Source organism: Acinonyx jubatus, chromosome E4 (genome assembly GCF_027475565.1).
Source record: "Acinonyx jubatus isolate Ajub_Pintada_27869175 chromosome E4, VMU_Ajub_asm_v1.0, whole genome shotgun sequence".
Lineage (NCBI taxonomy): Eukaryota > Metazoa > Chordata > Mammalia > Carnivora > Felidae > Acinonyx > Acinonyx jubatus.
In genome coordinates, this window is record NC_069395.1 from 59,334,839 (window position 1) to 59,362,816 (window position 27,978).

Below are 27,978 nucleotides of genomic sequence, written 5' to 3' on the forward strand. Positions count from 1 at the left end.
AATCAAGTTGTCAAGTTCCACCAAAAAAATCTATTAGGATTTTGACATGATTACGTAGGCTATACATCAGTTTCGGGAGAACCCACATCTTACTATATTGAATCTATGAACACGATAAAGACTGGCGTCTATTTATGCCTCCTTTAAAGTTGGTATAAAAATTTCTATAATTTTCCTTAAGGTCTTTATATAGGTTTTTTTTTTAATATTCCTATTACAAAAATTTTAGTATATTCCTAAAGACCTTATTTTTTACTATAATACATTTTGTGAATCACATTTATTATTATTATCTGAGGATAAATAAAATTCAAATAACTACTGTATAAAGCTGTCACATCCTAGAAACTTGCTAAACTCAATAATTAGTAATTTGTGAATTTTACAATTTTTTCATAGAGATCACTGCAAATAATCACCATTTTATTTCTTAGTTTCTTTTTTCTGACTGTGTTCACTGGCTTGTCCCTTCAGTGTTATATGGACAGAAAGCATGGAAATGTCCTATTACAAAGACATATGGTTAGAGGAATGGAAAGACTGACTTTGTAAATACATTACCACCAACTGATTGATGGTTTTCTTTTCATTCAACATTTCCTCTCTACTACCTTGCAAATTGTATTTTGTGCCTTCATTCTTTTAATATATACCTTGGATATTTCAACAGGGTTCTTTAACAAAATCTAAGATTTAAAATAATACAGTCCCTAGAGTTAAACTCTAACCTCACCCATTTATACTTACATGCCATTCTTTTCCAATGTTTTTGTATCATCTTATGTTTTTTATAACCAATACCATTTTCTTTGCTCGCCATACCCTCATGCTTCCTTCTAAACCTTCCTTCTAGATGATTTTTCTTCTCTTTGAAGTATACTCTTTGAAAGTTCCTTTGTGGGGGAAGAGCACCTGAGTGACTCAGTTGGTAGTGTGTCCAACTCTTGGATTCACCTCAGATCATGATCTCATGGTTTGTGGGTTCAGAACCCATGTCAGGCTCTGTGCTGACAGTGTAGAGCCTGCTTGAGATGCTCCGTCTCCCTCTCTCTCTGGCTCTCTCCTGCTTGCTTGCTCACTCTCTCTAAAAATAAATAAACTTAAAAAAATTTTTTTAAGTTACTTTGGTATGAGACTGGGTTGTAGACTCTTTTCTGGTCTGTGTAGAAGTGTACATCACACTTACTTTGGAGAGACATGTCTGCTAATCATAAAAAATCTGGGCTGAAAATAAATTCCTCTCAGGAGTCTGGGTGCCTTAGACTCTTCCCTAAACGGGTTGGCAACTCTGCTTTGGTCCAATTTTTGTGTCTTTGTTTCTAATCTAACTTTTCTCTCAGGCTCTTATATGTTTCCTATTTCTCTTTATGTTTGTTTTGGCTAATCATCAAGGGACACTACCAACCAAGAACTATTTTAAAATAAATTTTTGCCGTGCATTTTAGAATCACATACGGTGGATTGAGACCCAATGCAGAGTGATTGCCCATTTGGGATTATGGATTCTTATGTGAGAGGGCTTTCCCTCCCATCCGGAGCCAAAGAGAGATGGACATCTTTACTTCAATGTCTACGTTAGTGATGTGTAATGCTTTTCAGTTTCCTCCTCACTGAGGGAGTGTCTCTTTAGACTCCTTGAAGAATTCTAGTCCTGTTCAATATTTCCCTGTATGGCCTTTCAAACTACAGCTCTAAGTTGCTGGGTTTAGCAAAAGTTGATGTTCCTAATGCAGGAGCTGTTTATACCCCTTTGGAACCTTGCTCCTGTTTGTTTTTATGGCCTCAGAGAATTTTCCTTATTTTCTAGCCAATTCAGCCATGCATTCAAGTTTACTTTCATTGGGTATCTTTGTGCTTTGTTGTGCAACTTTGTGGTATCTGGTCCTTAGTATGGTTGAAAATAGAGGTCTATCTTGAATTTTTTCTTTTTCTTTTTTTTTTAATGAAATTTATTCTCAAATTGGTTTCCATACAACACCCAGTGCTCATCCCAAAAGCTGCCCTCCTCAATACCCATCACCAACCCTTCCCTCCCTCCCACCCTCCATCAACCCTCAGTTTGTTCTCAGTTTTTAAGAGTCTCTTATGCTTTGGCTCTCTCCCTCTCTAACCTCTTTTTTTTCTTCCCCTCCCCCATGGACTTCTGTTAAGTTTCTCAGGATCCACATAAGAGTGAAACCATATGGCATCTGTCTTTCTCTGTATGACTTATTTCACTTAGCATAACACTCTCCAGTTCCATCCACGTTGCTACAAAAGACCATATTTCATTCTTTCTCATTGCCACGTAGTACTCCATTGTGTATATAAACCACAATTTCTTTATCCATTCATCAGTTGATGGACATTTAGGCTCTTTCCATAATTTGGCTGTTGTTGAAAGTGCTGCTATAAACATGGGGATACAAGTGCCCCTATGCATCAGCACTCCTGTATCCCTTGGGTAAATTCCTAGCAGTGCTACTGCTGGGTCATAGGGTAGTCTATTTTTAATTTTTTGAGGAACCTCCACACTGTTTTCCAGAGCGGCTGCACCAGTTTGCATTCCCACCAACAGTGCAAGAGGGTTCCCATTTCTCCACATCCTCTCCAGCATCTGTAGTCTCCTGATTTGTTCATTTTGGCCACTCTGACTGGCGTGAGGTGATACCTGAGTGTGGTTTTGATTTGCATTTCCCTGATAAGGAGTGACGTTGAGTATCTTTTCATGTGCCTGTTGGCATTCTGGATGTCTTCTTTAGAGAACTGTCTATTCATGTCTTCTGCCCATTTCTTCACTGGATTATTTGTTTTTCAGGTGTGGAGTTTGGTGAGCTCTTTATAGATTTTGGATACTAGCCCTTTATCTGATATGTCATTTGCAAATATCTTTTCCCATTCTGTTGGTTGCCTTTTAGTTTTGTTGATTGTTTCCTTTGCTGTGCAGAAGCTTTTACCTTCATGAGGTCCCAACAGTTCATTTTTGCTTTTAATTTCCTTGCCTTTGGGGATGTGTCAAGTAAGAAATTGTTGCAGCTGAAGTCAGAGAGGTCTTTTCCTGCTTTCTTCTCTAGGGTTTTGATGGTTTCCTGTCTCACATTCAGGTCCTTTATCCATTTTGAGTTTGTTTTTGTGAATGGTGTAAGAAAGTGGTCTAGTTTCATCCTGCCTGTTGCTGTCCAGTTCTCCCAGCACCATTTGTTAAAAAGACTGTCTTTTTTTCCAATGGATATACTTTCCTGCTTTGTCAAAGATTAGTTGGCCATATTTTTGTGGGTCTAGTTCTGGGATTTCTATTCTATTCCATTGGTCTATGTGTCTGTTTTTGTGCCAATACCATGTTGTCTTGATGATTACAGCTTTGTAGTAGAGGCTAAAGTCTGGGATTGTGATGCCTCCTGCTTTGGTCTTCTTCAAAATTACTTGGGCTATTCAGTGTCTTTTGTGGTTCCATATGAATTTTAGGATTGCTTGTTCTAGCTTCGAGAAGAATGCTAGTGCAATGTTGATTGGGATTGCATTGAATGTGTAAATAGCTTTGGGTAGTATAGACATTTTAACAATATTTATTCTTCCAGTCCATGAGCATGGAATGTTTTTCCATTTCTTTATATCTTCTTCAGTTTCCTTCATAAGCTTTCTATAGTTTTCCACATACAGATCTTTTACATCTTTGGTTAGGTTTATTCCTAGTTATTTTATACTTCATGGTGCAATTGTGAATGGGATCAGTTTCTTTATTTGTCTTTCTGTCGCTTCATTATTAGTGTATAAGAATGCAACTGATTTCTGTACATTGATTTTGTATCCTGCGACTTTGCTGAATTCATGTATCAGTTCTAGCAGACTTTTGGTGGAGTCTGTCGGGTTTTCCATGTATAATATCATGTCATCTGCAAAAAGTGAAAGCTTAACTTCATCTTTGCCAATTTTGATGCCTTTGATTTCCTTTTGTTGTCTGATTGCTGATGCTAGCACTTCCAACACTATGTTAAACAACAGCGGTGAGAGTGGACATCCCTGTTGTGTTCCTGATCTCAGGGAGAAAGCTTTCAGTTTTTCCCCGTTGAGGGTGGTATTAGCTGTGGGTTTTTCATAAATGGCTTTTATGATGTTAAGTTATGTTCCTTCTATCCCGACTTTCTCGAGGGTTTTTATTAAGAAAGGATGCTGATTTTTGTCAAGTGCTTTTTCTGCATCGATTGACAGGATCATATCTTATCTTTTCTCTTATTAATGTGATGTATCACATTGATTGATTTGCGAATGTTGAACCAGCCCTGCATCCCAGGAATGAATCCCACTTGATCATGGTGAATAATTATTTTTATATGCTGTTGAATTCGATTTGCTAGTATCTTATTAAGAATTTTTGCATCCATATTCATCAGGGATATTGGCCTGTAGTTCTCTTTTTTTGCTGGGTCTCTGTCTGGTTTAGGAATCAAAGTAATGCTGGCTTCATAGAATGAGTCTGGAAGTTTTGCTTTCCTTTCTATTTTTTGGAACAGCTTGAGAATTGAAGGTATTATCTTTGCTTTCTATGTTTGGTAGAATTCCCCAGGGAAGCCATCTGGTCCTGGACTCTTATTTGTTGGGAGATTTTTGATAACCGATTCAATTTCATGACTAGTTATGGGTCTGTTCAAAGTTTCTATTTCTTCCTGTTTGAATTTTAGAAGTGTGTGGGTGTTTGGGAACTTGTCCATTTCTTCCAGGTTGTCCAGTTTGTTGGCATATAATTTTTTATAGTATTCCCTGATAATTGCTTGTATTTCTGACGGATTGGTTGTAATAATTCCATTTTCATTCATGATTTTATCTATTTGGGTCATCTCCCTTTTCTTCTTGAGAAGCCTGGCTAGAGGTTTATCAATTTTGTTTATTTTTTCAAAAAACCAATTCTTGGTTTCATTGATCTGCTCTACAGTTTTTTTAGATTCTATATTGTTTATTTCTGCTCTTATCTTCATTATTTCTCTTCTTCTGCTGGGTTTGGGGTGTCTTTGCTGTTCTGCTTCTATTTCCTTTAGGTGTGCTGTTAGATTTTGTATTTGGGATTTTTCTTGTTTCTTGAGATAGGCCTGGATTGCAATGTATTTTCCTCTCAGGACTGCCTTCGCTGCATCCCAAAGCATTTGGATAGTTGTATTTTCATTTTCATTTGTTTCCATATCTTTCTTAATTTCTTCTCTAATTTCCTGGTTGACCCATTCATTATTTAGTAGGGTGTTCTTTAACTTCCATGCTTTTGGAGGTTTTCCAGACTTTTTCCTGTGGTTGACTTGAAGCTTCATAGCATTGTGGTCTGAAAGTATGCATGGTATGATCTCAATTCTTGTATACTTACGAAGGGCTGTTTTGTGACCCAGTACGCGATCTATCTTGGAGAATGTTCCATGTGCACTCGAGAAGAAAGTATATTCTGTTGCTTTGGGATGCCGAGTTCTAAGTATATCTGTCAAGTCCATTTTATCCAATGTATCATTCAGGGCCCTTGTTTCTTTATTGACCGTGTGTCTAGATGATCTATCCATTGTTGTAAGTGGAGTATTAAAGTCCCCTGCAATTACCACATTCTTATCAATAAGTTTGCTTGTGTTTGTGAGTAATTGTTTTATATATTTGGGGGCTCCTGTGTTCGGCGCATAGACATTTATAATTGTTAGCTCTTCCTGATGGATAGACCCTGTAATTATTATATAATTCCCTTCTTCATCTTTTGTTACAGCCTTTAATTTAAATTTAGTTTGTCTGATATAAGTATGGTTATTCCAGCTTTCTTTTGACTTCCAGTAGCATGATAAATAGTTCTCCATCCCCTCACTCTCAATCTGAAGGTGTTCTCAGGTCTAAAATGAGTCTGTTGTAGACAGCAAATGGATGGGTCTTGTTTTTTTATCCATTCTGATACCCTGTGTCTTTTGGTTGGAGCATTTAGTCCATTTACATTCAGTGTTATAGAAAGATATGGGTTTAGAGTTATTGTGATGTCTCTAGGTTTCATGCTTATAGTGATGTCTCTGGTACTTTGTCTCACAGAATCCCCCTTAGGATCTCTTGTAGGGCTGGTTTAGTGGTGATGAATTCCTTCAGTTTTTGTTTGTTTGGGAAGACCTTTATCTCTCCTTCTATTCTACATGACAGACTTGGTGGATAAAGGATTCTCAGCTGCATATTTTTTTCTGTTCATCACATTTAAGATTTCCTGCCATTCCTTTCTGGCCTGTCAAGTGTCAGTAGATAGATCCGTCACTAGTCTTATCGGTCTCCCTTTATATGTTAGAGCATGTTTATCCCTAGCTTGTTTCAGAATTTTCTCTTTATCCTTGTATTTGCCAGTTTCACTATGATCCGTTGTGCGGAAGTCCGATTCAAGTTACGTCTGAAGGGAGTTCTCTGTGCCTCTTGGATTTCAATGCCTTTTTCCTTCCCCAGATCAGGGAAGTTCTCAGCTATGATTTCTTCAAGTACACCTTCAGCACCTTTCCCTCTCTCTTCCTCCTCTGGAATCCCAATTATGCATGTATTATTGTGTTTAATTGTGTCACTTAGTTCTCTAAGTCTCCCCGCATACTCCTGGATTTTTGTTATCTCTCTTTTTCTCAGCTTCCTCTTTTTCCATAATTTTATCTTCTAATTCACCTATTCTCTCCTCTGCCTCTTCAATCTGAGCTGTGGTTACCTCCATTTTATTTTTGCAGCTCATTTATAGCATTTTTTAGCTCCTCCTGTTTCTTAGTCTCTTGATCTCTGTAGCAGTAGATTCTCTGCTCTCCTCCATTCTTCTTTCAAGCCCAGCGATTAATTTTATGACTATTATTTTAAATTCATTTTCTGTTATATTGCTTAAATCGTTTTTGATCAGTTTGTTAGCTTTCGCTACTTCATGGAGTTTCTTTTGAGGAGAATTCTTCCGTTTTGTAATTTTGGATAGTCCCTGGAGTGGTGCAGAGCTACAGGGCTCTTCCTCTGTGCTGTCTGGAATAACTTGTGTTGGTGGGGGGGCTGCAGTCAGACCTGATGTCTGCCCCCAGCCCACTGCTGGGGCCACAGTCAGGCTGGTGTGTACCTTATCTTCCCCTCTCCCAGAGGCAGGACTCACTGTGGAGTGGTGTGGTCCCTGTCTGGGCTACTTGCACACAGCTTATGGTGCTGCTTCGATGGGATCTGGCGTATTAGCTGGGGTGGATCCTCTTCCGTGGGCCTCTTGCCTACGCTTGGCTCCAGAGAGTCCATTTTGCTAGTCTTCTGGTGGTTTTCTGGGTTATTTAGGCAGATGTGGGTGGAGTAAGTGAAGAGCAGGACGCGGTGAGCCCAGTGTCCTCCTACACGGCCATCTTCCCCCTCGATGTTATCTTGAATTTTTTCAATTAAACTATCTTTGAGATAATTTTCTATCAGTACATTCTTAATGAGTTTATGGTATTCCATTGGAAAAACACACCGCTGACTTTCTCATTTCTTTATTCACAAACCTTCTTTCCGATAACATTTCTTTTAAAGGAGAAAAATTATAGAGAATTAATGTGTACATTTCTCATACTGCTTATGTGTACAGTATATTCCTAAATGTTGAACTTCTGGGACAAAAGCAATATTGGCCTTATTGTATTGTTTTTAATAGACTACTTAAAAAAAGTTTTTTCATGTTTATTTATTTTGAGAGAGGGAGGGAGAGACACAGAGAGAGAGAGAGAACATGCTCATGGACACATGCATGCAGGAGGGGCAGAGAGAGGGGGAGAGAGAGAATTCCAAGCAGGCACCGTGCCAGCAGCACAGAGCTGGCACATGCTATCAGCATGAACCATGAGATCATGACCTGAGCCAAAACCAAGAGTTGGATGCTTTACCAACTGAGCCACCCAGGTGCCCCTGGTCTTTTCCTAGATGCCTCCTTTTCCCATTGTTCCTCCCAACCTTGCTTCTCTTTTCTAAGCATGACTAAGTCCTGTGGATTTTCTCAACATGTCAGCTTCCTTGCTTTAACCCTATCCTAGCTCAAAATAATTTCTTGCTTCTGTTTTGCTATGCCCTTCCTAAGAGGTCCATTTTTCCCTGTTACTTTCATTCTATTGTAGTATAATCACCAAGGAAACTCATAATAACCTAGAGTCTTCTGGAAAAGATTGATTTATGCTTAGTATCATGATTAAAAGGTATATGAATGCTCATTACAATTTAAATATATTTAAATTATATCTAATATATTTTAAAATATGTCAAATATCTGAACTATTTTGTTAAAATATTCCCTGTTTGCCCTCAATATTATGTCATAAACTATTAACTGCATATTTTTCATGATTAAACCTCAGCTTTCCTTCCTTAGGTCCTGGGTACTTGGATAGGATCCACTGTGAGAATCCTAAACAATTGTTATGTTCTTACAGCAGAACCCCAAATGCATTCCTTAATGGATGATACAACACTTTCTAGTTTTTTGGGGTTTTCTTGAAGAAAAGTCAACTAGATTTTGAATTTATGACTACAACTTTTAAAATTGTAAACTTTTTTTTGTTAGAGCAATTCTGGTATAATAAAACCAAAGGATCTTTTTCTGTAATTACTTAGGAAATAACAACATGTTGATTCCAAGGGAAATACCCCTAACTTAATCAATTTAACCATTAAGAATTGCAAAGCTTTCTGGTTAATGTTTAAAATCTGTCAGTCTGTTAATTTTCTGCTTGACAGATCTTTTTTATATTATTTGGGAATTAGGACTGTTAGGGGCATTAGAATTAAGGGATGTCTCTGATCATCTACATCTACTCTGAAGATGAGTAACACTTGTGAGGCATAGATCCATGATACATAGGAGAGAGAAATCATCTAACTCAGATGGCAAATGGTTTCACCTCATGTGCCAAATCTAGTAGGGTGGTAATGACTTCTTGGAGTCTTGTCTGAGGCATAATTCTTGGGTCTTTAACTGAACTCTTTAATTTTAATTTTTTCAAAAATATTTATTTATTTTTGAGAGAGAGACAGAGACAGAGTGTGAGTGGGGGAGGGGCAAAGAGAGAGGGAGACACAGAATCTGAAGCAGGCTCCAGGCTCCGAGCTGTCAGCACAGAGCCCGACATGGGGCTCAAACTCACAGACTGCGAGATCACGACCTGAGCCGAAGTCAGACATTTACCTGGCTGAGCCACCCAGGCACCCCTGGATTCTTTAATTTTAAAGAGTAGCTTGATTAATTAGCTTTATTGTGATTAGTGCTTATGTGATGCACCTTTTTATATTTCTTCTTTTTACTTTTAACTAAAGTGTATATTAATATTTTAGGTGGGATTTTTTTTTAAATTTTTTTTTCAACGTTTTTTATTTATTTTTGGGACAGTGAGAGACAGAGCATGAACGGGGGAGGGGCAGAGAGAGAGGGAGACACAGAATCGGAAACAGGCTCCAGGCTCCGAGCCATCAGCCCAGAGCCCGACGCGGGGCTCGAACTCACGGACCGTGAGATCGTGACCTGGCTGAAGTCGGACGCTCAACCGACTGCGCCACCCAGGCGCCCCTTAGGTGGGATTTTTTGAGAGTGCATGTAGCTAAAAGTTTTCTAGTCAATTTGAAAACCCTCACATTTTAATCAGGTATTTAAGCCACTTACATTTAATATAACAATCTATATGGTTGCATTTCATTCACTGTCTTTATATTTGTCTTTTGTCTGTCATGTTGTTTTCCTTTTTATCTCTTTCCCTGCCTTCTTAAGGATTAGTTGGATATTTCATTTTATTTCTATCATTGGCTTATTAGCTTTATCTTTTTGTTTTCTCTTTTTACTGTTTTTTCTAGGGTTTACATTATATCTTTTTAATTTATCAGTGTACCTTCATATAATTTTATTCAATTTGAAATGTAATCTGAGAGCTTTAAGCAGTATATTTCCAGTGTCCCTCCTGTTCTTTGTGTTGTTGTTGCCATATTTTTCCTTTCATATCAATCATAACTGAAACAATATATTGTTTGTACTTTTACTTTTAACAGTCAATTGTCTTTCAAAGAAATGTATAAAGGAAAAAATATCTCATATTCTTCCCCATATTTAGCATTTCTAGTTCTTTTCAGTCATTTGTATACATCAAAATTTCCATCTGGTGTCATTTTCCTTCTAACTGAATAACTTCCTTTAACATTTCTTATTCTGTAGGTCTGCCAGTGCCAAACCTTTTAGCATTTGATTGCTTGACAATTTTTGTATTTGTTTGTTTATTTTATTTATTTATTTGTTTATTTTTCCCCATATTTGATAAATATTTTCAGTGGATATAGAATTGTAAATTAATAGGATTTTTTGTTTTTGTTTTTGTTTTTGTTTGTTTCTTGCCACACATCAGGATATTTTTCTCTTGTTTTCTGCTTGCATAATTTCTGATGAGAAATTTATATTAGTTTCCTATAGTTGCTATAAAAAATTACCACAACTTTGTTGACTTAAAACAACACAAATTTATGTTTCTGGAGATCATAAATCCAAACAGATCTTTTGGGTTAAAATTATGGTGTCAGCAGAACTTTGTTCCTTCTGGAGACTCTAAGGTAGAATCTCGTTCCTTGTCTTTTTCAAAATATATTTTTTTAATTTTTTAATTTTTATTTATTTTTGAGAGAATGACAGAGTGAAAGCAGGGGAGGAACAGAGAGAGAAGGGGACACAGAATCCGAAGCAGGCTCCAGGCTCCAGGCTGTCAGCACAGAGCCCGACGTGGGGCTCAAACTCATAAACCGTGAGATCATGACCTGAGCTGAATTTGGCCACTTAACCGACTGAGCCACCCGGGCGCCCCTTCCTTGTGTTTTTAAAATTCTGGTGGTTTCCCCTATTCCTTGACTCTGGCTTTCCTTGCATCTTTAAAGTCAGGAATGTCTGGTAAAATTTTTTCATGCTGTATCGCTTTGACACTGACTTTCTTCCCTCTCTCTTTCATTTCTAAGTGCTTTGTGGTTACTTTGGGCCAATCTAGATAATACAGGATGACTTTTCTCATTATTGACATTAATTCCATCTACAACTGCAATTCCCCCTTGACATGTAACATAACATATTCATAGACTGTGAAGATTAAAATGTAAACATCTTTGGAAAGCCATTATTCTGCCTCGCATAAAGTCTTTAATAATTTTAATTTTTGTTCCTTGATATACAATGTATTTTCTCCCACTTGTGGCTGTTTTAACCTTCTGTGTTTATTGTTGATTTTTAGGATTTAGATATTAATGTGCATTTTTGTATATGTATATTTTTATTGCTTGTAGTCAACTGACCTCTTACATCTGGAAATTTATAGTTTTTATCAGATTTGTAAAACATTTGGCCATTACACATTTAGTTACTTTTCTGCCCTGGCTCTCTCCTTTTCTTCCATTATCCCCATTTCACATATGCTATACTATCTACTATTGTCCCAAGGTTCTTAAGTCTTGGTTAGTTTTTTCAATCTTTTCTTCTATATGCTTCAGTTGGAATAGATCCTGTTGTTATGATTTCAAGTTCATTGTTCTTCACTTCTGAAATATCTGATCTCATGTCATTTTCATTTTAAGTGAATTTTCATTTTTAATTCAATTGAATTTTTCATTTCAGATACTGTTATTTTTTCTCTCTACAAGTTCCACTTGGTTCTTTCTTTTGTATCTTTAATTATTATATACTAGATATTTGTGTCCTCCAAAATTCATATATTGGAACTCAATGTGTTGGTATTAAGAGGTGGGGTTTTAAGAGGTGATTATGTTCATGAAGGTAGAGTCCTCATAAATAGGACTAATGCCCTTATAGGAAAAGACATGAGAGAGTTTGCTTCTTTCTCTGTTCTGCACCATGTGAAACTGCACCAAGAAGTTGTTTGTCTGTAAACCAGTAATAAGGCTCTCACTGGAAACCTATTGTGTTGGCACTCTGGTCTCAGACTTCCAGCCTCCAGAACTGTGACAAATGAATGTTGTTTAAGCTTCCAGTCTGTTACAGCAGTCTGAACAGACTGACACATCCATTTGAGCATAGTTATAATAGCTACTTTAATTTTAATGCTTTAGTTTTATTTGCTAGTTCTCTTGACATTCCTGGTTCTGTTTCTATTGACTGATTTATCTTCTGGTAATTGATCATATTTTCTGATACTTGGTCTAGTAATTTTTTATTATATCCTAGGCATTGTTATGGTCATTGACTGTCTGGATTTTGTGTATTATTTTAAGGAACATCTGGCTTTGTGTGGACAGTTTAAATTACTTGTGTCTCAGTTTGGCCCTTTAAGGCATGTTTTTATGCTTTGCTGAGGCTAGTCTAGAGTATCCTTCACACCAGTGATAATTCAATCCTACTACAAGGTGTGACCCTGTCCTACCTCCCCTGCACACACATGGGGGTCTCCAATAGCTGTCCTGACCCAGGTGGTCAACAACAGTTCCCCACTGTAACTCCAGATTTCGAACACCTCTAGGTCCTGTATGAGCTCTGGGAATTATTCAGTTTATAGCTCCTGAATTCTTTCTTTGACATATAGAGCTTCACTCTATACATGTGCCACCTGATACTCAGCAAAAAGCCAAAGAGATTCAGTACAGTTTTGTGGCCTTCTTTTCTGTAAGGCTGTTTCCTCTCTGACTCTCAGCCCCTTAACTTTTACCTACTTCAGACTCCCCAAACTCCTAACTGTACTTCCTCAACTTAGGGAGACTGACTGGCTTATTTGGGTTCTCCTTCCAGGGCCCACAGTCTGGAAATTGCCTTTAGACAGAAATCCAGGAAGATTTTAGGGTTCAGCTAGTTTGTCTACCTTCTTTCATAGATGAGAGCTTTGTGCTGCCAGTTGTCAAATATATGAAGACTATTGTTTCATATATTTTATCCAGTTTTCTGGTTGATTACAGTAGGAGGTAAGTTGGGTTCTTGTTAAGTCCAGAGGTAGACATCTCTTTCCATTGATTTAAAGTGAATAAGGTTAAAGCCTCCTTTGCCTCATTTGTTATGATATCACAGCATAAGAGGCTGAACTTGCTTCTATCTACAGCTTTTTGGACAATTATTTTTCATTATATTTCCCATCTTTTCTATGTTATATCCTTCCTTCCTTGACATCCTGGACTATGAGGCATTTATGTCTTTGCACCTTTTTGCTTGATGTTTGTTGTTTAAGTGTCCTCTTTAGTTCTCTACTTTTTCATTTGACTGATGTTTGTTCATCAGTCATTTGTCACAGTTCAGCATTTTGCCTCTCTGTTTTCCTTATTAACATCTCTCTCAATAGGTAAATGTTTCACTTAATTTTGCTCATGACTGAATTGACAGTGTGGCTCTGGGATCAGACCGTGTGCATTTGAATCCTGTCTCTTTCTCTTAGTATTTCTTATATGTTGTACAAGTTATTTAACCACTAATTTCCTTCTTGCAAAATGGGAATAATTGTAGGGCTTTTCTTATAGGGCTTTATTATTGTAGGTTATTATATGCAAAGAATTAGAGGTGCTCCATCGATTAAGCATCCAACTCTTGATTTTGACTTAGGTCATGATCTCACTTCATGGATTCAAGCCCCCTGTCAGTGTGGAGCCTGCTTGAGATTCTGTCTCTTCCTCTCTCTACCCCTCTGTCTCTACCTCTGTCTCCCCCACTCACGTGCACTCTCTCTCAAATAAATAAACTTTAAAAAAATACTTAGAATAGTAATGCCATTATCTGTATTAACATTCCCATTGAACTATCTCTGTAATGTTTATATGCATGATTATTAATGGGTCTCTCTGCTCGTCTAACATTTTCTTAATAGTTGTCCACCTATTAGCCCCTAACAAAGTACCCAAAATGTATCTGTTGCTCAAAGTTTGGTTGAAATATTGTAACATTAAATCATGTGACTTTTGTTTCTAAGATTGGAATGCCCTAGCCTTCCTATGGTAATTCATAATTTGTGCATTGTGTTGGCAAGTAAAGTTCGGAGGAAGAGAAAATACATAAAGAAAGATTTTCTGGTTTTCACCTTTTTAGTTTAAGTGGTTTTGTGTCTTGTATTTTGAATGTACAAATTAGAATTAATTGGTATTGCAGTTAATATGGAAAGCTCAGTCTTGAGACATGCATTTGCATATTTTTAGTTAAAGGCTCATAGAAATTTTTGTGTTATCTGAAGGATCCTAATTTAAGTTCAGCTTGTAATTAGTAAAAAGGTATGCCTGATTCATCCTCTTCAAGGTATTTGCTACTTGAAAAAGAAAAAAAAGAGAATTTGCGCCAGATGTGTCTTTTTTTAATGCTGATTACTGAAAGCTTATGAGAGATTTACTTAGAATATAGGTAGAATGCTATGTTGGCTTTGTCTATAATTTTATTTTTAAAATTGGGTGCTATAAGCAATGTTTCCGTTGGAAGTCAATAACTCTTTTTCTACTGTATTGTTCACAGAATGTGAAACTCATACATGAACATTATGCTTTCCCATGTCGTTTTCACTTTGGGTTTAAGAAGAAGATTTAGAAAGGAATTTCACTAAGGACCACTTCAATAACTACATGAGACTGGGTGATAATAGCACACGGCTTTCTTATATTTTAGGTTTGGCCAGAAGCCACATATATCAAATTTTTGAACTATACATCATTTACTATAGTGTGTTTGTTTCTTGAATTTTTACAGCAATCACCTATTCATTATGTTTATACACTCATATTTCTAGGGACACAAATGGTATGTACTTTTATGCACAAAGTAGGAATAACCCTCAGTATTAACTCAAAGTTGGCTGTGAATTATTGCAAAGGCCAAGTTGTAAACTTTATACTCTGTAGATAATTTGCTTTCTTCCTCTCAGGAGTATTCCGCAGCATTTGTTTTATTATCCTAAGAACAATTTGCAACATCAAGGAAGGAAGGCATTGAGCGTTCGTTATTTCCTTTGCTATCTGAGGAAAGAAGTTCTGATATTCATTCACTGTCTGACCTATATAAGCTGCCTAAATTTACTTGACTTTCAGCTCATTGTCAAAAGGATCAGTGTCTCAAAAATCTCAAAACCAAAGTAATATATCGACAATTAAATGACAACTTTAAATGACTCAAAAGAAAGGCACTGCATCTGTCTAAAAAATAACCCATACTGGCTGCACTTAAAAGCAACTGAAATGCACATTCATAGCTAATTATAAACAAAAACTAGTTAACACTTTAAATAAAAGGAAAAATAGCAAAAAGATTTAGAGCCTAGACAAGCAGATGAAAGCGTTCTAAGTTGCCTTCCATCTGATATTACTCAAATGCAACTCTGTCTCCAATTACCTGGGAATATGTGGTATTCCCTCACCAAAGCTCCAGATCAGAAAGGGCGTCCGTTCCGTGCCTCTGCTTACTCAGAGTCATTTGGAACAAGTTCAGCAGAAATATTTAACATTGCAAAAGAGTCTGGAGCCAGACAAGTGACTACAGACACTAATCACTGGGTCAAAATAGTAACTTAGTAGGACAACAAACACCAGAAAATATTTGTGGAAGCAGAGATTTGGGGGAGGAAGTATTAATGCTGTTGGAGAAGAGATCACTGAATGCCAAAGTGCTCAAACAGAGTCACTGAAACATTTTTTTTAAGTAGTTTCGTGTTTAGGGACATAGGAATGTCAATGCCAATGGTCTCTGGCAGAATTGGACCTGAAAGGTAATCTTATGCCCTAGCCTTAAAATAAATAAGTAGGGGGGAGGTGAAACTAACCAACTAAATAAATAAAGACTGCCTCCTAAAAAGTTCAGTGTTTCTTTTATTACATGGTTTTAACCACAAGCTTTGTCTGCCTCAAATTACAAATTTCTAGCTTTTGAGATTTGGGGGGCAAGGGGAAACCATCCCTACAAGAGTTGCAATAGTTTTATGAATATCTAATACCCAGTTTGCCCCTGAAGTGCACAGTTGATTGATCAGCTCACATAAGGTCCATTCGTTTCTACATGTTTCGATTTTAGGTCTGTGAGTTACTAATATTCTCTGGAGATTGTGTCAGTACAAACCACTTTTTATTTTGCCTTCCTTCTTAAACTACATTGTACATTTTCTTCCTTCTAGTATCAGTACAGGATTGATTGTTTTATTTCACCATTCTGATTTTCTTCTCCCCACTTTAAACTCTGTTCCCAGTACATCCAGTCTCAGAACATTTTCTTGGCTGTGGAACCCAGACATCAAGATAGGAATGGTTACCCGTAGTATATTAGAGTAAAACATGCATGCTTTAGAGGAATATTGCAAACTTTGAAAATATCTTATCTTTTGAATTTCTGTAGTTTTTCCCTAAATTTACAAAAGGTACTGTTTTCCCCCATACAGCGATTTTATTTACTACCATACCTCCACAAAAAGGACTGAGAAACTGTTAGCCTCTGCTTATACTCTAAGTATTAGGAGCCTGTGAAAACAACAACACATACAAATTAAGTAGAAATAAAAAACAAGAAAAGATATTAAATATAGAGTTATTTTTTGTTTTTTGTAAAAGTGTTTGAGCCTCCTGTGATAGGTCTTGGCCCATAACTTCTTTATATTGTTATAAGGAGGCACTCTTATTTTAGCAATATATAAACCTCATTCTGAATCTGGGTTCTATGTAGAAGGATTAAGAAGATATTTGGTGCTCCTCCAATGGAGAAATTTTTACATTTTGAAAGTAACGTATCCAAGTCCTTTTTTTTTTATATAGTCACGGTAATGTGGAGAGGAAAAGAAAGACAGAAAAATTATTACCTATGCAGCAGGTGGTTTACACATTATTTTATGCATAATAAGGAAATTATTACCCTGTTATAATGATAAAGAAAAGTTACTAAACCCATGTGATTAGTAAGGTTATTAAAATCTAACACAACTTAGTGACTGGTATAGAATTTATGCATAGGTCTGCCTGATTCTGAATGTCATGTCCTAAACCGAAACACTGACCCTGATGAGATATGAAAATGAGTTTGAGTAGTAAGAACCTTGCCAAGGAACTGTAACTCTTTCATGCACCATGTGGGAGAGGGCATGTCCTAGGGATCTGAGGCCAAGGGTGCCCTGGGTTGGTGGTGTCCATTAGGAGTCACGCCAATTCCTCCATCAAAGGTGGTCAAGGCTTCCTGGCAATAGAGGTACAGGGAGCCTCAGGTGATTGGGTGACAATATGAAGGTCACTCTAAACCAAGCCATGGACCTGTTTGCCTATTTTAATGCTTTTTTAAAACTTTTCTGTAGTTACCATTATCATGAATGACTAGAAGGCCACCATTCTCATTTGACATATGAAAAAAAGAAATAAGCTATGTGCTATAAAGAATGGGAAAATTTGGGGTCCCTGAGTGGCTCAGTCGGTTGAGCATCTGACTTCGGCTCAGGTCATGATCTCACAGTTCATGAATTTGAGCCCCGCGTCGGGCTCTGTGCTGACAGCTCAGAACCCGGAGACTGCTTCGAATTCTGTGTCTCCCTTTCTGTCTGCCCCTCCCAGATCATGCACTCTCTCTTTCACTCTCAAAACCAATTGTTTTTTAAAGTTAAAAACAAAGAATTGGAAACTCAGTCATCCTTTAAATAGAAAATTGGAGCCTTTTATAACTCTTATCAAGAAAAATTTGCATACTTAATTGATAAAGGTATATTGACAGTATGTTGTAAATATATAGGAAACTGGTGCTAAAAGTAACATTGGCATTCAAAACTAGTCACAAAGCCATCTGTGCCATTAGAAATGAACTAAAAACAGTATTTGTATTTTTGAAAATATAGCTCAGGGAATGAAATAATTAGCAATAAGATGTTGAAATGGTTTATAGAAAATAATCTTATTTCTATGTCACCTTCAGCTTTTACTATAAAAGTTATTTATATAACACAGATGGCCACTGCCTGTCAGAAGCTTCTACTCAGATGGAAAAACACAGTCTTTAAGATTTCGGTCCCTGGATGGGACTAGCTTGAATACCTCCTACATGAATGGCAGTGTTATTCTTATTTTGTTGCTAAAAGATATCCTAATTTTCTCTAACTTCATTACATTTTATTTTACTTTGGTAGATTTCATACTCATTAACTAAAGAAACAGAATGCTGCGTGTGTCACTAAGTTAACATCGTAAGTGTGTTTCAAAGAATCACAACAGCAAAATGTTGATGGAGTGTTTATACAAGCAGCTTGTTGGAAAATGGTGTTTCACTGTTCCCAGAAAACTGAATTACACCCCAACTTTTCAGAAAGTTTTTGTGTCTAAGATTGCCATACAAAGGAAAATCTGTCTAGTTCACTGAATTGTTGACTCTACATCAAGAGTTGAAATGTGTACTCTAATGCACTTGCTTTGATCTCTCATTTGACTGTTTATCAAAGCTGATTACACTCTGAATACACAAATCCTCTTAGCTTCAAAATCATGTAAAGATAATGGATTATAGAGCATTTTTAAGTATTCTCCGCTCTTCCAATTTGGTTTTATGATTGTAATACAGCTATTAGGTTTGGGAGGAGGGTCTGTTTTTATGTTTAGTTCCCTTGGTAAGATGCAATCTTTTGCCACATTGAATTAGAGTGTGTTTTTTTTTTTAAGCCAAACTCGCTCATGCAGTGAAGCAAGAACTGTTTTAGTACACATCAAAAGGAATCATTATGAACATATGAAACTCACTTCACTCTACTCACCACAATTTAGGGGCTTATACTTTTTGAAAAGCTGTAACTATGTGCTTTCTTTATCTCCATATAAGTTGAAACCTAATAAAATAGCTTCTGATGTATTCAATTAAAGATAATTATATATCACCTGACAAATTTCAAGAGCTTAAAATCCAACATTTTCAAAGAACATTTATTTAGTCCCTGCTAATTATTGGAGGCACTATGTTAAATATTTTATATATGTCAACAGATTAATCTATTTGCCTAAGATTACATAGCTAATTTTAATGGTAGAATCAGGAATAGAACACAGATCTCTCGCACTCATTCCAGCATGTTTTAAATTTCATAAGAAGTTTACTTGATTCTTCTAACATAATCCAGAAATTTTCTTCCAACCTCACTCTCAATCTCTGTATTTTTTAAAAAAGGAAAAAAATATATATATACATATGAGGGCAATTGGAAGAATGTCCTTTCTGAAAATGGCACGCATTGTGCTACTTTTTTGTTTTCCCTTATACTCTATATTATTCTAGAATTGCTTCTTGAAGCACACCGTTTTTAAGCTAGGCAGCCCAGAGCAGATTTTATAAGACAATGTATTCATGTTGGAACCTTTTCAAAGTAAAATCATGGAGCATTTATTCTATTTTTTAATATGGCTAACAATTGACCTGTAAGTTCATGTAAACAATCTAAAGTATAAAAATGTAAAGGAGAAAACAATGCTCTCTGCTGCCAGGTCAAATGATCCCTGCTAAATTCGACAATCTTGGCCAAGAGTGGCAGCATGCCCCTGAATTATGGCTTTAAAGATACTGTACAGACCTTTGAACAAACACTATCTTGAGGTTGTAAAACATTAACCAGCCCAAGCTGGATTATTGTGTTTTAAGTAGTGATAGAGACACTTTGACAATTCTCAAGTGACCATGGGTTTGATTTCATGCACAGTTCCAATTTTTTATAATCAACTCGCCCTCCTCCACTTTTCTCCTCATTTCTCCAGATGGTCACAAGTGTGACCCAAAAGACAACTTCTTTCACTAGTTCTAGGGGTTTTTCTTTTAACTGATTTTTTTAACTTTTTGTCCTGTTGCTTAGTGATTTTCAAAGTGTGTGTGACAACCATTAGTGATGCATGAAATCAACTTAGGGGTGACAACTACACTTTGAAACTACACTACACTACACTAAACTGCACTATTCTAGTAGAATAGTCTAAAAATATTAGCATCACATGAAGAGTATTTTTTAAACTTTAGGTTCAGCGTGTGTGCACGTGCGTGTATGTAGAGTAATACATCATGCTTGCTGGTCGAAAAATGTAAAAGTCACTGCCACACATGTTTTATGTAATGAAGTTCCTATGTTTTTTCAAATAATTTCAAATAATGATATAATCACCTTCTCAAATTTGATCTTTGGGTTTGTCAGTCTACCATTTGTGTTTAGACAAAAATGCTAGCAAATAAGTGAGTACACTATTGCCTCCCTACTTTCATTCGTAGAAAATATTAGTATCTCATCCTGTACTTCTGTAGAAATAATCTGTGTATCTGTTCATTTGTGGTCTGGTATGGAGAGCACTAGTCAAGAAGGTCACAACCATTTCTATTTAGTTTCTTGACTTGGTTTTTCTACCTTTGCTTGAGAGAATTATTTTCAAGTAATTATTGGCATTAAAATCCTAATTTAAACAAATTAATGTGACAAACACATTTAATGTGATTATGAAATTAGCCACTGTTTTGTTTTCTCAGGTTAATGTGACTGACTTAAAGAAATTAACTTAGAAAAAAGGGAATTACTTAGAATTTAAAAATTTTAATTTACATATATTTATGTGTTGATACATAGGTAAAGAAAATTAAATGTAATCTACTTAATCATATTAATCGATTTAAAATAAACTTTCAGGAATATATTAGAATTAACAATTAGTAATGAATTAAAATATATTTCATATTTTTTGGATCGTATTTTGCTTAAGATAGCGTAACTATCATTTATCTCTTTCCTTTTTCTATTTTTGCATTTGCAGCTAAAATTGACCAAGAGGCAGAGGAGAATTCACTGACAGAGACTCATAAATGGTGAGAAATTACTTCCTTTGATATAAAAATTTCTTTTCAGAATAAGTTTATTAAATACTTAGTATGTTTTTATCTCAAGGAACCAATTATTAGCTCAGTTTTTATTTTCAAGCATAAGAGAAAAAGAAAGTAATAGTTTACCTGAATATGATTGAATTTCAGAATTTTATTTTTTGTACTCTAGTTTCTGTATGAATCTGTTAAGTATCAAATTATTGTGAATAGCTTAGCACTTTCTTTGAATGAGATTTAGGACTGTGGAAGTACAAGAGAAAGGAAGATAGCAGGAACCTGTTTCAAGAAAGAAGGTAAGAGTTCATTATAGAAAACTATTGAGTTTCCACGTTAAAATGTAGAGCCTAAGTAGGAAGTTGGGAACTTCCTGTGCATAAACTTTTACTTTCAGAATGGAGATTTCAGAATCATGAGTGAGTAAGCATAGAAAAGTAGCTCACAAATATCTTGGCTTCTGTGCCTCAATTTTCCCCTTTTCTCTTTTCTCTCTGTATTAGTCAGTGTTTTCCAGAAAACAGACAGGGGTGTGTGTGTGTGTGTGTGTGTGTGTGTGTGTGTGTGTGCGTGTGTGCGCAATGTGTGTGCAGGGAGAGAGAGAGAGAGAGAGATTAAGGAATTGGCCCATAACAGAGTGGTAATTACTGGTAGTAGTTAATGTTATAACCTTGAGTCTGAGAGCATTTTGGAGACAGAATTCCAGAATGTCTTCGTACTAGGGTAGCCACTTTTCTTAAGACCTTCGACTGATTGAATTAGGCCCATCCACATTATGGAGGATAACCTGCTTTCTCCAAGTCTACTGATTTAAATGTTAATCACATCCTTTTTTTTATTTTTTAGTGTTTGTTTATTTTTGAGGGAGAGAGAGAGCGAGCGCAGGAGAGGGGCAGAGAGAGAGAGGGAGACAGAATCTGGAGCAGACTCTGAGCTGTCAGCACAGAGCCCAATGTGGGCCTTGAACTCACAAACCATGAGATCATGACCTGAGACAAAATCAGATGCTTAACCAACTGAGCCACCCAGGTGCTGCTAAATGTTATTCACATCTTAAAAGTACAGTAAAACCTTTGTTTGTGAACATAATTCATTCCAGAAACATGCTTGTAATCCAAAGCACTTGTATATCAAAACAAATTTCCCCATAAGAAATAATGGAAACTCAGATGATTCATTCTACAACCCAAAAATATTCATATAAAAATTAATAAATCTACCAATGACTACTTTGAAATTATCTGTCAATAATTACTTTGAATATAAAAGGACTAAACACTCTAATCAAAAGACATAGGGTGACAGAATGGTTAAAAAAGCAAGACCCATTTCAGACCTAAAGACAAATTGAAAATGAAGGGGTAAAAAAGTACTTATCATGCAATAGAAGTGAAAAGAAAGCCAGGGTAGCAATACTTCTACTGGACAAAATAGACTTTAAAACAAAGACTGTAACAGGAGAGAAAAGAAGGACAATATGTAATAATAAAGGGGGAAATACAACAAGAAAATAATAATTGTAAATATGTATGCACCCAACATGATAGCACCCAAATAACATAAAGCAACCAATGACAAACATAAAGGAAGTAATTGATAGTAGTTCAATAATAGTAGAGGACATTAACGCCCCAGTTACGACAATGGACAGATCACTCAAACAAAATCAATAAGGAAACAGTGGCTTTGAAAGACATCTTGCACCAACTGGATCTAACAGATATATTCAGAATATTCCATCCTAAAACTGCAGAATATACATTCTTTCCAAGTGCACATGGAACATTCTCCAGAATAGATCACATATTAGGTCACAAAACAAGTCTCCACAAATTCAAAAACATTGAAGTCATAAATTGCGTATTTTCTGACCGTAACAATATGAAAGTAGAAATGAACCACAAGAAAAAATCTGGAAAAACCACAAATACATGGAGGTTAAATAACATGCTACTAAACAATGAAAGGGTCATCCAGGAAATAAAAGAAAAAAATTAAAAAGTACATGAAAACAAATGAAAATGAATACACAATGGGGCAAAAGCTGGTCTAAGAGGTAAGTTTAGAGCAATACATGCCCACTTCAAGAAGCAAGAAAAATATCAACCAACCTAATCTTACATCTAAAGGAGCTAAAAAAGAGCAAACAAAACCCAAACCAGTAGAAAGAAGGAAATAGTGGTGATTAGAGTAGAAATAAATTAAATAGAAAGTAAAACAACAACAACAACAATAGAACAGCTCAATGAAAGCAGGAGCTTGTTCTTTGAAAAGATAAAATTTATAAACCTTTAGCAGACTCATCAACAGAAACAGAAAGGGGGGGATTTGAAACAACAAAATCAGAAATTAAAGGAGAAATAATAACTGATACCATAGAAATACAAAGAATTGTAAGAGAGTATTACTGAAAATTATATGCCAACAAATTGGACAAACTAGAATAAATGGATAAATTCCAGAACCATATAAACTACCAAAACTGAAGCAGGAAGAAGTAGAAAATTTGAACAGACTAATTACCAGCAACAAAATTGAATCAATAATCAAAAAACTTTCAATGAACAAAAGTTCAGGACCGGATGGCTTCACAGGTGAATTCTACCAAACATCAACCAAACATTTAAAGGAGAGTTAATACCTATTCTTCTCAAACCGTTTCAAAAATTGAAGAGGAAGGAAAGCATCCAAGTTGATTCTATGAGGCCAGCATTACCCTTATGCCAATACTAGATAAAGACACAAGAAAAGAGAATTAGAGACCCATATGTCTGATGAACCTAGATGCAAAAATCCTCAATAAAATTTTAACAAAAATAAAAGGACTGTTGAATCACCATAGTGTACAGAGAAACTAACATAACATTGTATACCAACTATACTGGAATTAAAAAAAAAAGTCAAGTCCTTAAATTATGACAAACAGAAATTTCAGTTAGATGCACGGAAGAAAAACTGCCTAATGACCAAATTGTTAGTCAAAGAGCCATCTTTTATAATTAAACAATTCTGAAATTCGAAAATAAAAATAATCATATGAAACATTTCTCAAAGAAATAAATAAAGATTTTTGTAGCAGTCTTACGTGACCAGGTCAGCAATTAATAGTAATTCTATTCAGGAAGGCAGTGTAACCCGGGCCTGATGACCTTGGAGACCAAATCCTGCCTTTCATGTGTTAGCTCTGTGATTTCAGGCCAATACTATAACCCCAGGATAACAGTACCCACTCTGTAGGTGAGAATTTAGTTAATATTTGCCAGATGCCAAGATTTTAGCCAATGATCAGATGTCAATTGCTATATTGTATTCACGTTATTATCTTAATTAGAGATTAGAAAAAGTTTAGTGGTAGTAATAGAAACAGACAGATTTCAGACTTAGGCCATATATTTATTTGTTTGATTCACTGTCTCCATTGGATCAGACACTGGGCAGCTTCGCATGGTCATGGAACAAGATTTTGGTATCACGTGTATCCGCACTTGCTCCATCCTTCTGGCACTGTGACTTCAAGGATTTACCATAACTTTACATCTTTGTCCTTACCTGAAATAAGAGAAATAATATGTAGATAAGTGGGTAAGTGGGTGGAGATATTTCAAAATAATTAAATGAGTTATGTATAGAGCCCCTGCCTCATATAGATTTTTTTTTTAATTTTTTTAATGTTTATTTATTTTTGAGAGAGGGAGAGACAGAGCGTGAACAGGAGAGGAGTAGAGAGATAGGGAGACCGAATCAGAAGCAGGCCCCAGGCTTCGAGCTCTCAGCACAGAGCCCGACACGGGGCTTGAACTCACAAGCCATGAGATCATGAACTGAGCCAAAGTCGGACGCTTAACCGACTGAGCCACCCAGGTGCCCCTGATATAGATTTTTTAAATCCTCTTGTATTTAACAAAATTCTTGAGCTTAGGAGACTGACTTCTAGAATGAACTCTCTTCCCAACAAACAAACATTTAGCTGGAGAAAATTATGTAAAACAATCATTTGGCGTTATTAGGAAATGTTCTAAGGGCACCCAGCAAATGGAGCATCATTCATTCGAAACAGTCTACTAGATCTGTGACATTTGAGCCACACATCAATTATATCTTATGGAAACTACTCTCGAAGCTCTAACCCAGGCAGGTGCCCTCGTCTCGCTCCCACTCTGTTTGTTATTTCACCCTTTATCAGCAGACTGCCAGCACTACTCATCCCACCAGCTGCAGCTTACTACAGAAGTTCTATTCTAGACTATGGTGTCAAGACAAGGGGGCTCCCGTCCTCAACCCAGGCCCCTTTTGCAGGGTATAAGCTCTCCCCCAGAAGTGGCAGATTAAGAATATTTGGCCCCCAATTTTTTGTCCCAGCTTATTATTAGGGTAAGGGTTCTACATACACCAAGAAGTGCAAGCCAAGGAGACTAGGGGCCATCCAGTTCCTGCTTGTAGAGCAAAAGTCTCACTTTGGGACAAGTGGGCCACTGCCACACCTCTAGTTTTAGCTCTTGTGCAGAGACACGGACATCCTACCCAGAGGTCTGCAGGTCTGTCTGAGAGGACTTACCTTTTTTTGGAACAGAGGAGAATTCCATGCCTAAATGTTTGTTGAAAACAATGGAGGTCTTAGTGTAAAGCAGTTAAGAGGGCAGTCACAGCTCCAGGATTCAAGGAGCAAAATGGTCAAGCAATCAGAAGTTTCACAGAAAGAACCAGAGAAGAAGTATTCTTCCGGGATCACAGTCTACCCTAGGGTTTGGAAAGGCTGTGCATAAGTTTACTAGGCTGCACTTACTCATGAGCCATCAGACCAGGATGTGGAGCAGACTTGGAAACATTCCCCAGGATGCATACAGATCCATCAGCAAATGATATAAGCCTGCCTGGCACTAAGAGCTTCAGCACAATCTCTGACCAGTCATTTGCTGAACAATAGCTATTCTAACCCAGGGGCAGCTTTTAGGATGCTATGTTTAAAATAAAATCACACATATGCCTGGCAATCTGGAAGAACACCAGCCTCAGCTGAGTTCACTGCTTTTCCTAGAACTGTGTATGTGAGTAGGCAGAAGCATTTCTTCCTGATGTGATGAAGGGGTTTCAATTAAGCCAAGCTGGCTGGCTCCTCTCCCACAGCTGAGGGAATGGTGGATTTGACCCAGATTCTAGAGTCTTGGGTCTCCTTCCCAGCTATGAGGCTTTGACCATTTTGTAAACCACCCCATTCCCACCTCTGGCAGTAATCACCAAATGCTCTTTCTACCAGTGTAAACTTCTTGGGAACCCAAGGCCTCAGGTGTTTACAGTTTCTCTTTGTGCTTGAGTTGGCCAGAAACCCCTCCATCTAACCCACCCCCACTTCACACACACACACACACACACACACATACACACTTTAAGGTGAAATGCCAACTCTTCTCACTCTCTGATCTCTGTGAGTTGCCTCAGCAAGGCCCCTAGAGGAGAGCCACAAATGTGTATTTGGACAGATAGCTTCTCAGTCTCCCATTTCTCCCATTACCCCTTTATTTTCTGTTTATTATACGTTATTATTATGTTCTATGTGTCATATTATTAAGCCGGATGTAATCCATTTTGGAGCTAAGATGATATATGAACACACTGATCCTACTTGGTCTACCTATTTAAATCCCAGCAAAGCTGAACTTCTTCATTTTCCTGAACTCGAGGCAGCAAAGACACGGGTTGTACGAATATGTTGAACGCATCTTAATCAAAGGAATTTTCTTGTGAGGGTCCTGTTTTTATCTCAGTGTTGCTGTAACAACTCAAGACGTTTGAGTTTTACTTTGTACCCTATCATAAGCGGCCCAGTGACAAATGTATGTGCTTTCCTTTTCAGAACTAGTTGAGAGTCATTTACAGGTAATTGTGACAGCTGGGTCACACTATAAATGTGTCACAGAACATAGCGTGATGGAACCCTTCTGTTTCGCAAAGTTTTTGAGGTAATTTAGCATTCCATGCTCTCCCCCCAGTTGCTATGAAAGAAGGCAAGCCAGTTCGGTGGGCAGGGCCCAGACAGCTCTACCTTAGAATTGCAATTGGAAAAACCACAGAGTGGTTGGGGCTTAGCTTCCTTGTTTGTAAAAGGCATATAACCTCATCCTTTCTCCTATCTTCCAAGGCTGTAGGAACAGAATACCTTGCTTGTGTTTTGCAGTCTAAAAAATTTCCTCAAATGAGGCGAGTAAGAGGCCTTTACTAGAAAAGTATATTCATGAAAATGTTTTGTAAATTGCACAAACTCAAGTTATCAGCATGCTTTGAAAGGAATTATATACGAATTCATCTCTATATTTGGGTGCTTACAAAGAAAAAAAAGTCTTGGCTTTTAGTTTAAAATGGATAAGTGAACTTTTATCAAGATACTAATTAGAACTTTTTTCTATAGTGGAATATTATGGATTTTTTAGGTCATTTTATGATTTCCTAACTAAATAAAAATATTCAAAAGAAGCAATGGTTATATATTTTTGAAGAAAATCAGATTTTTTTTCATGTTCCATTTGCTAGCGTGACAGTTTTATATGCTAATTTTGTCTGTTTGCCACACATTTTTACTATTAATCTGAGAAGTAGGACTTTATGTTACTATTTCACATGAACACAAATGTATAGTTTTTGGATAGTGAATAGTTTAACTGAACTCTTCAGTTCTCCCAGAAAGTGAGACAACTGAGCAGATGATCTTGAACCTTACCCAAAACCCAAATACAAATCGGATGAACATATTCTCATCTTCAGATGATTTCCCTGGGCAAGCCAAGCTATCATATTGTCTTGCAAGATGGATTTCAGCAGACTCTTGTTAAGGTTGCTTGCATACACACAGTATGTGTTTATTTCAGCTTCTGCTTTTATTTTATTTTTAATTAACATAAGTGGCTTTCTTTAATTGTGGAAAAAATATCACCAGACCAAATATGTTGTTTTTATTTTCCCACAGAATTACTCAGTGTCTGTCTCAGCTCATTAGCAGGGAATGTAGAGATTCTGAATTTGCCTAATAAGTGGCCATATTTCTATTTAAAGAATAATGAGAGTTGGAATTATAAAATTGGCTTCTGATACTCAGAGATACTTATTTTTAAATTGTGGCTAACTTCAAATTTTTCTTAGATTTCTTCTATTAATTCCACTGGTAAAATACGTATTTTGTGGTGAAACTGGCTTTTGAAATAGAAAAAGAGCAGATTTTTGAAGCAGTTTGTTTCATCTATCAGTTCCTTTAGTTTCACTAAATTTAT

The 27,978-nt window shown here is 36.6% G+C and overlaps 1 protein-coding gene across 1 annotated transcript in view; it reads left to right on the plus strand.

Moving 5' to 3' along the window:
- FMN2 (formin 2) overlaps positions 1 to 27,978 on the plus strand; it is a 393,129-nt gene that overhangs the window by 299,187 nt on the left and 65,964 nt on the right. The window contains exon 16 of the mRNA XM_027046367.2: positions 20,659 to 20,710. Within this exon, the coding sequence (XP_026902168.2) occupies positions 20,659 to 20,710 (52 nt within the window). The remainder of the gene's footprint in view (positions 1 to 20,658; positions 20,711 to 27,978) is intronic.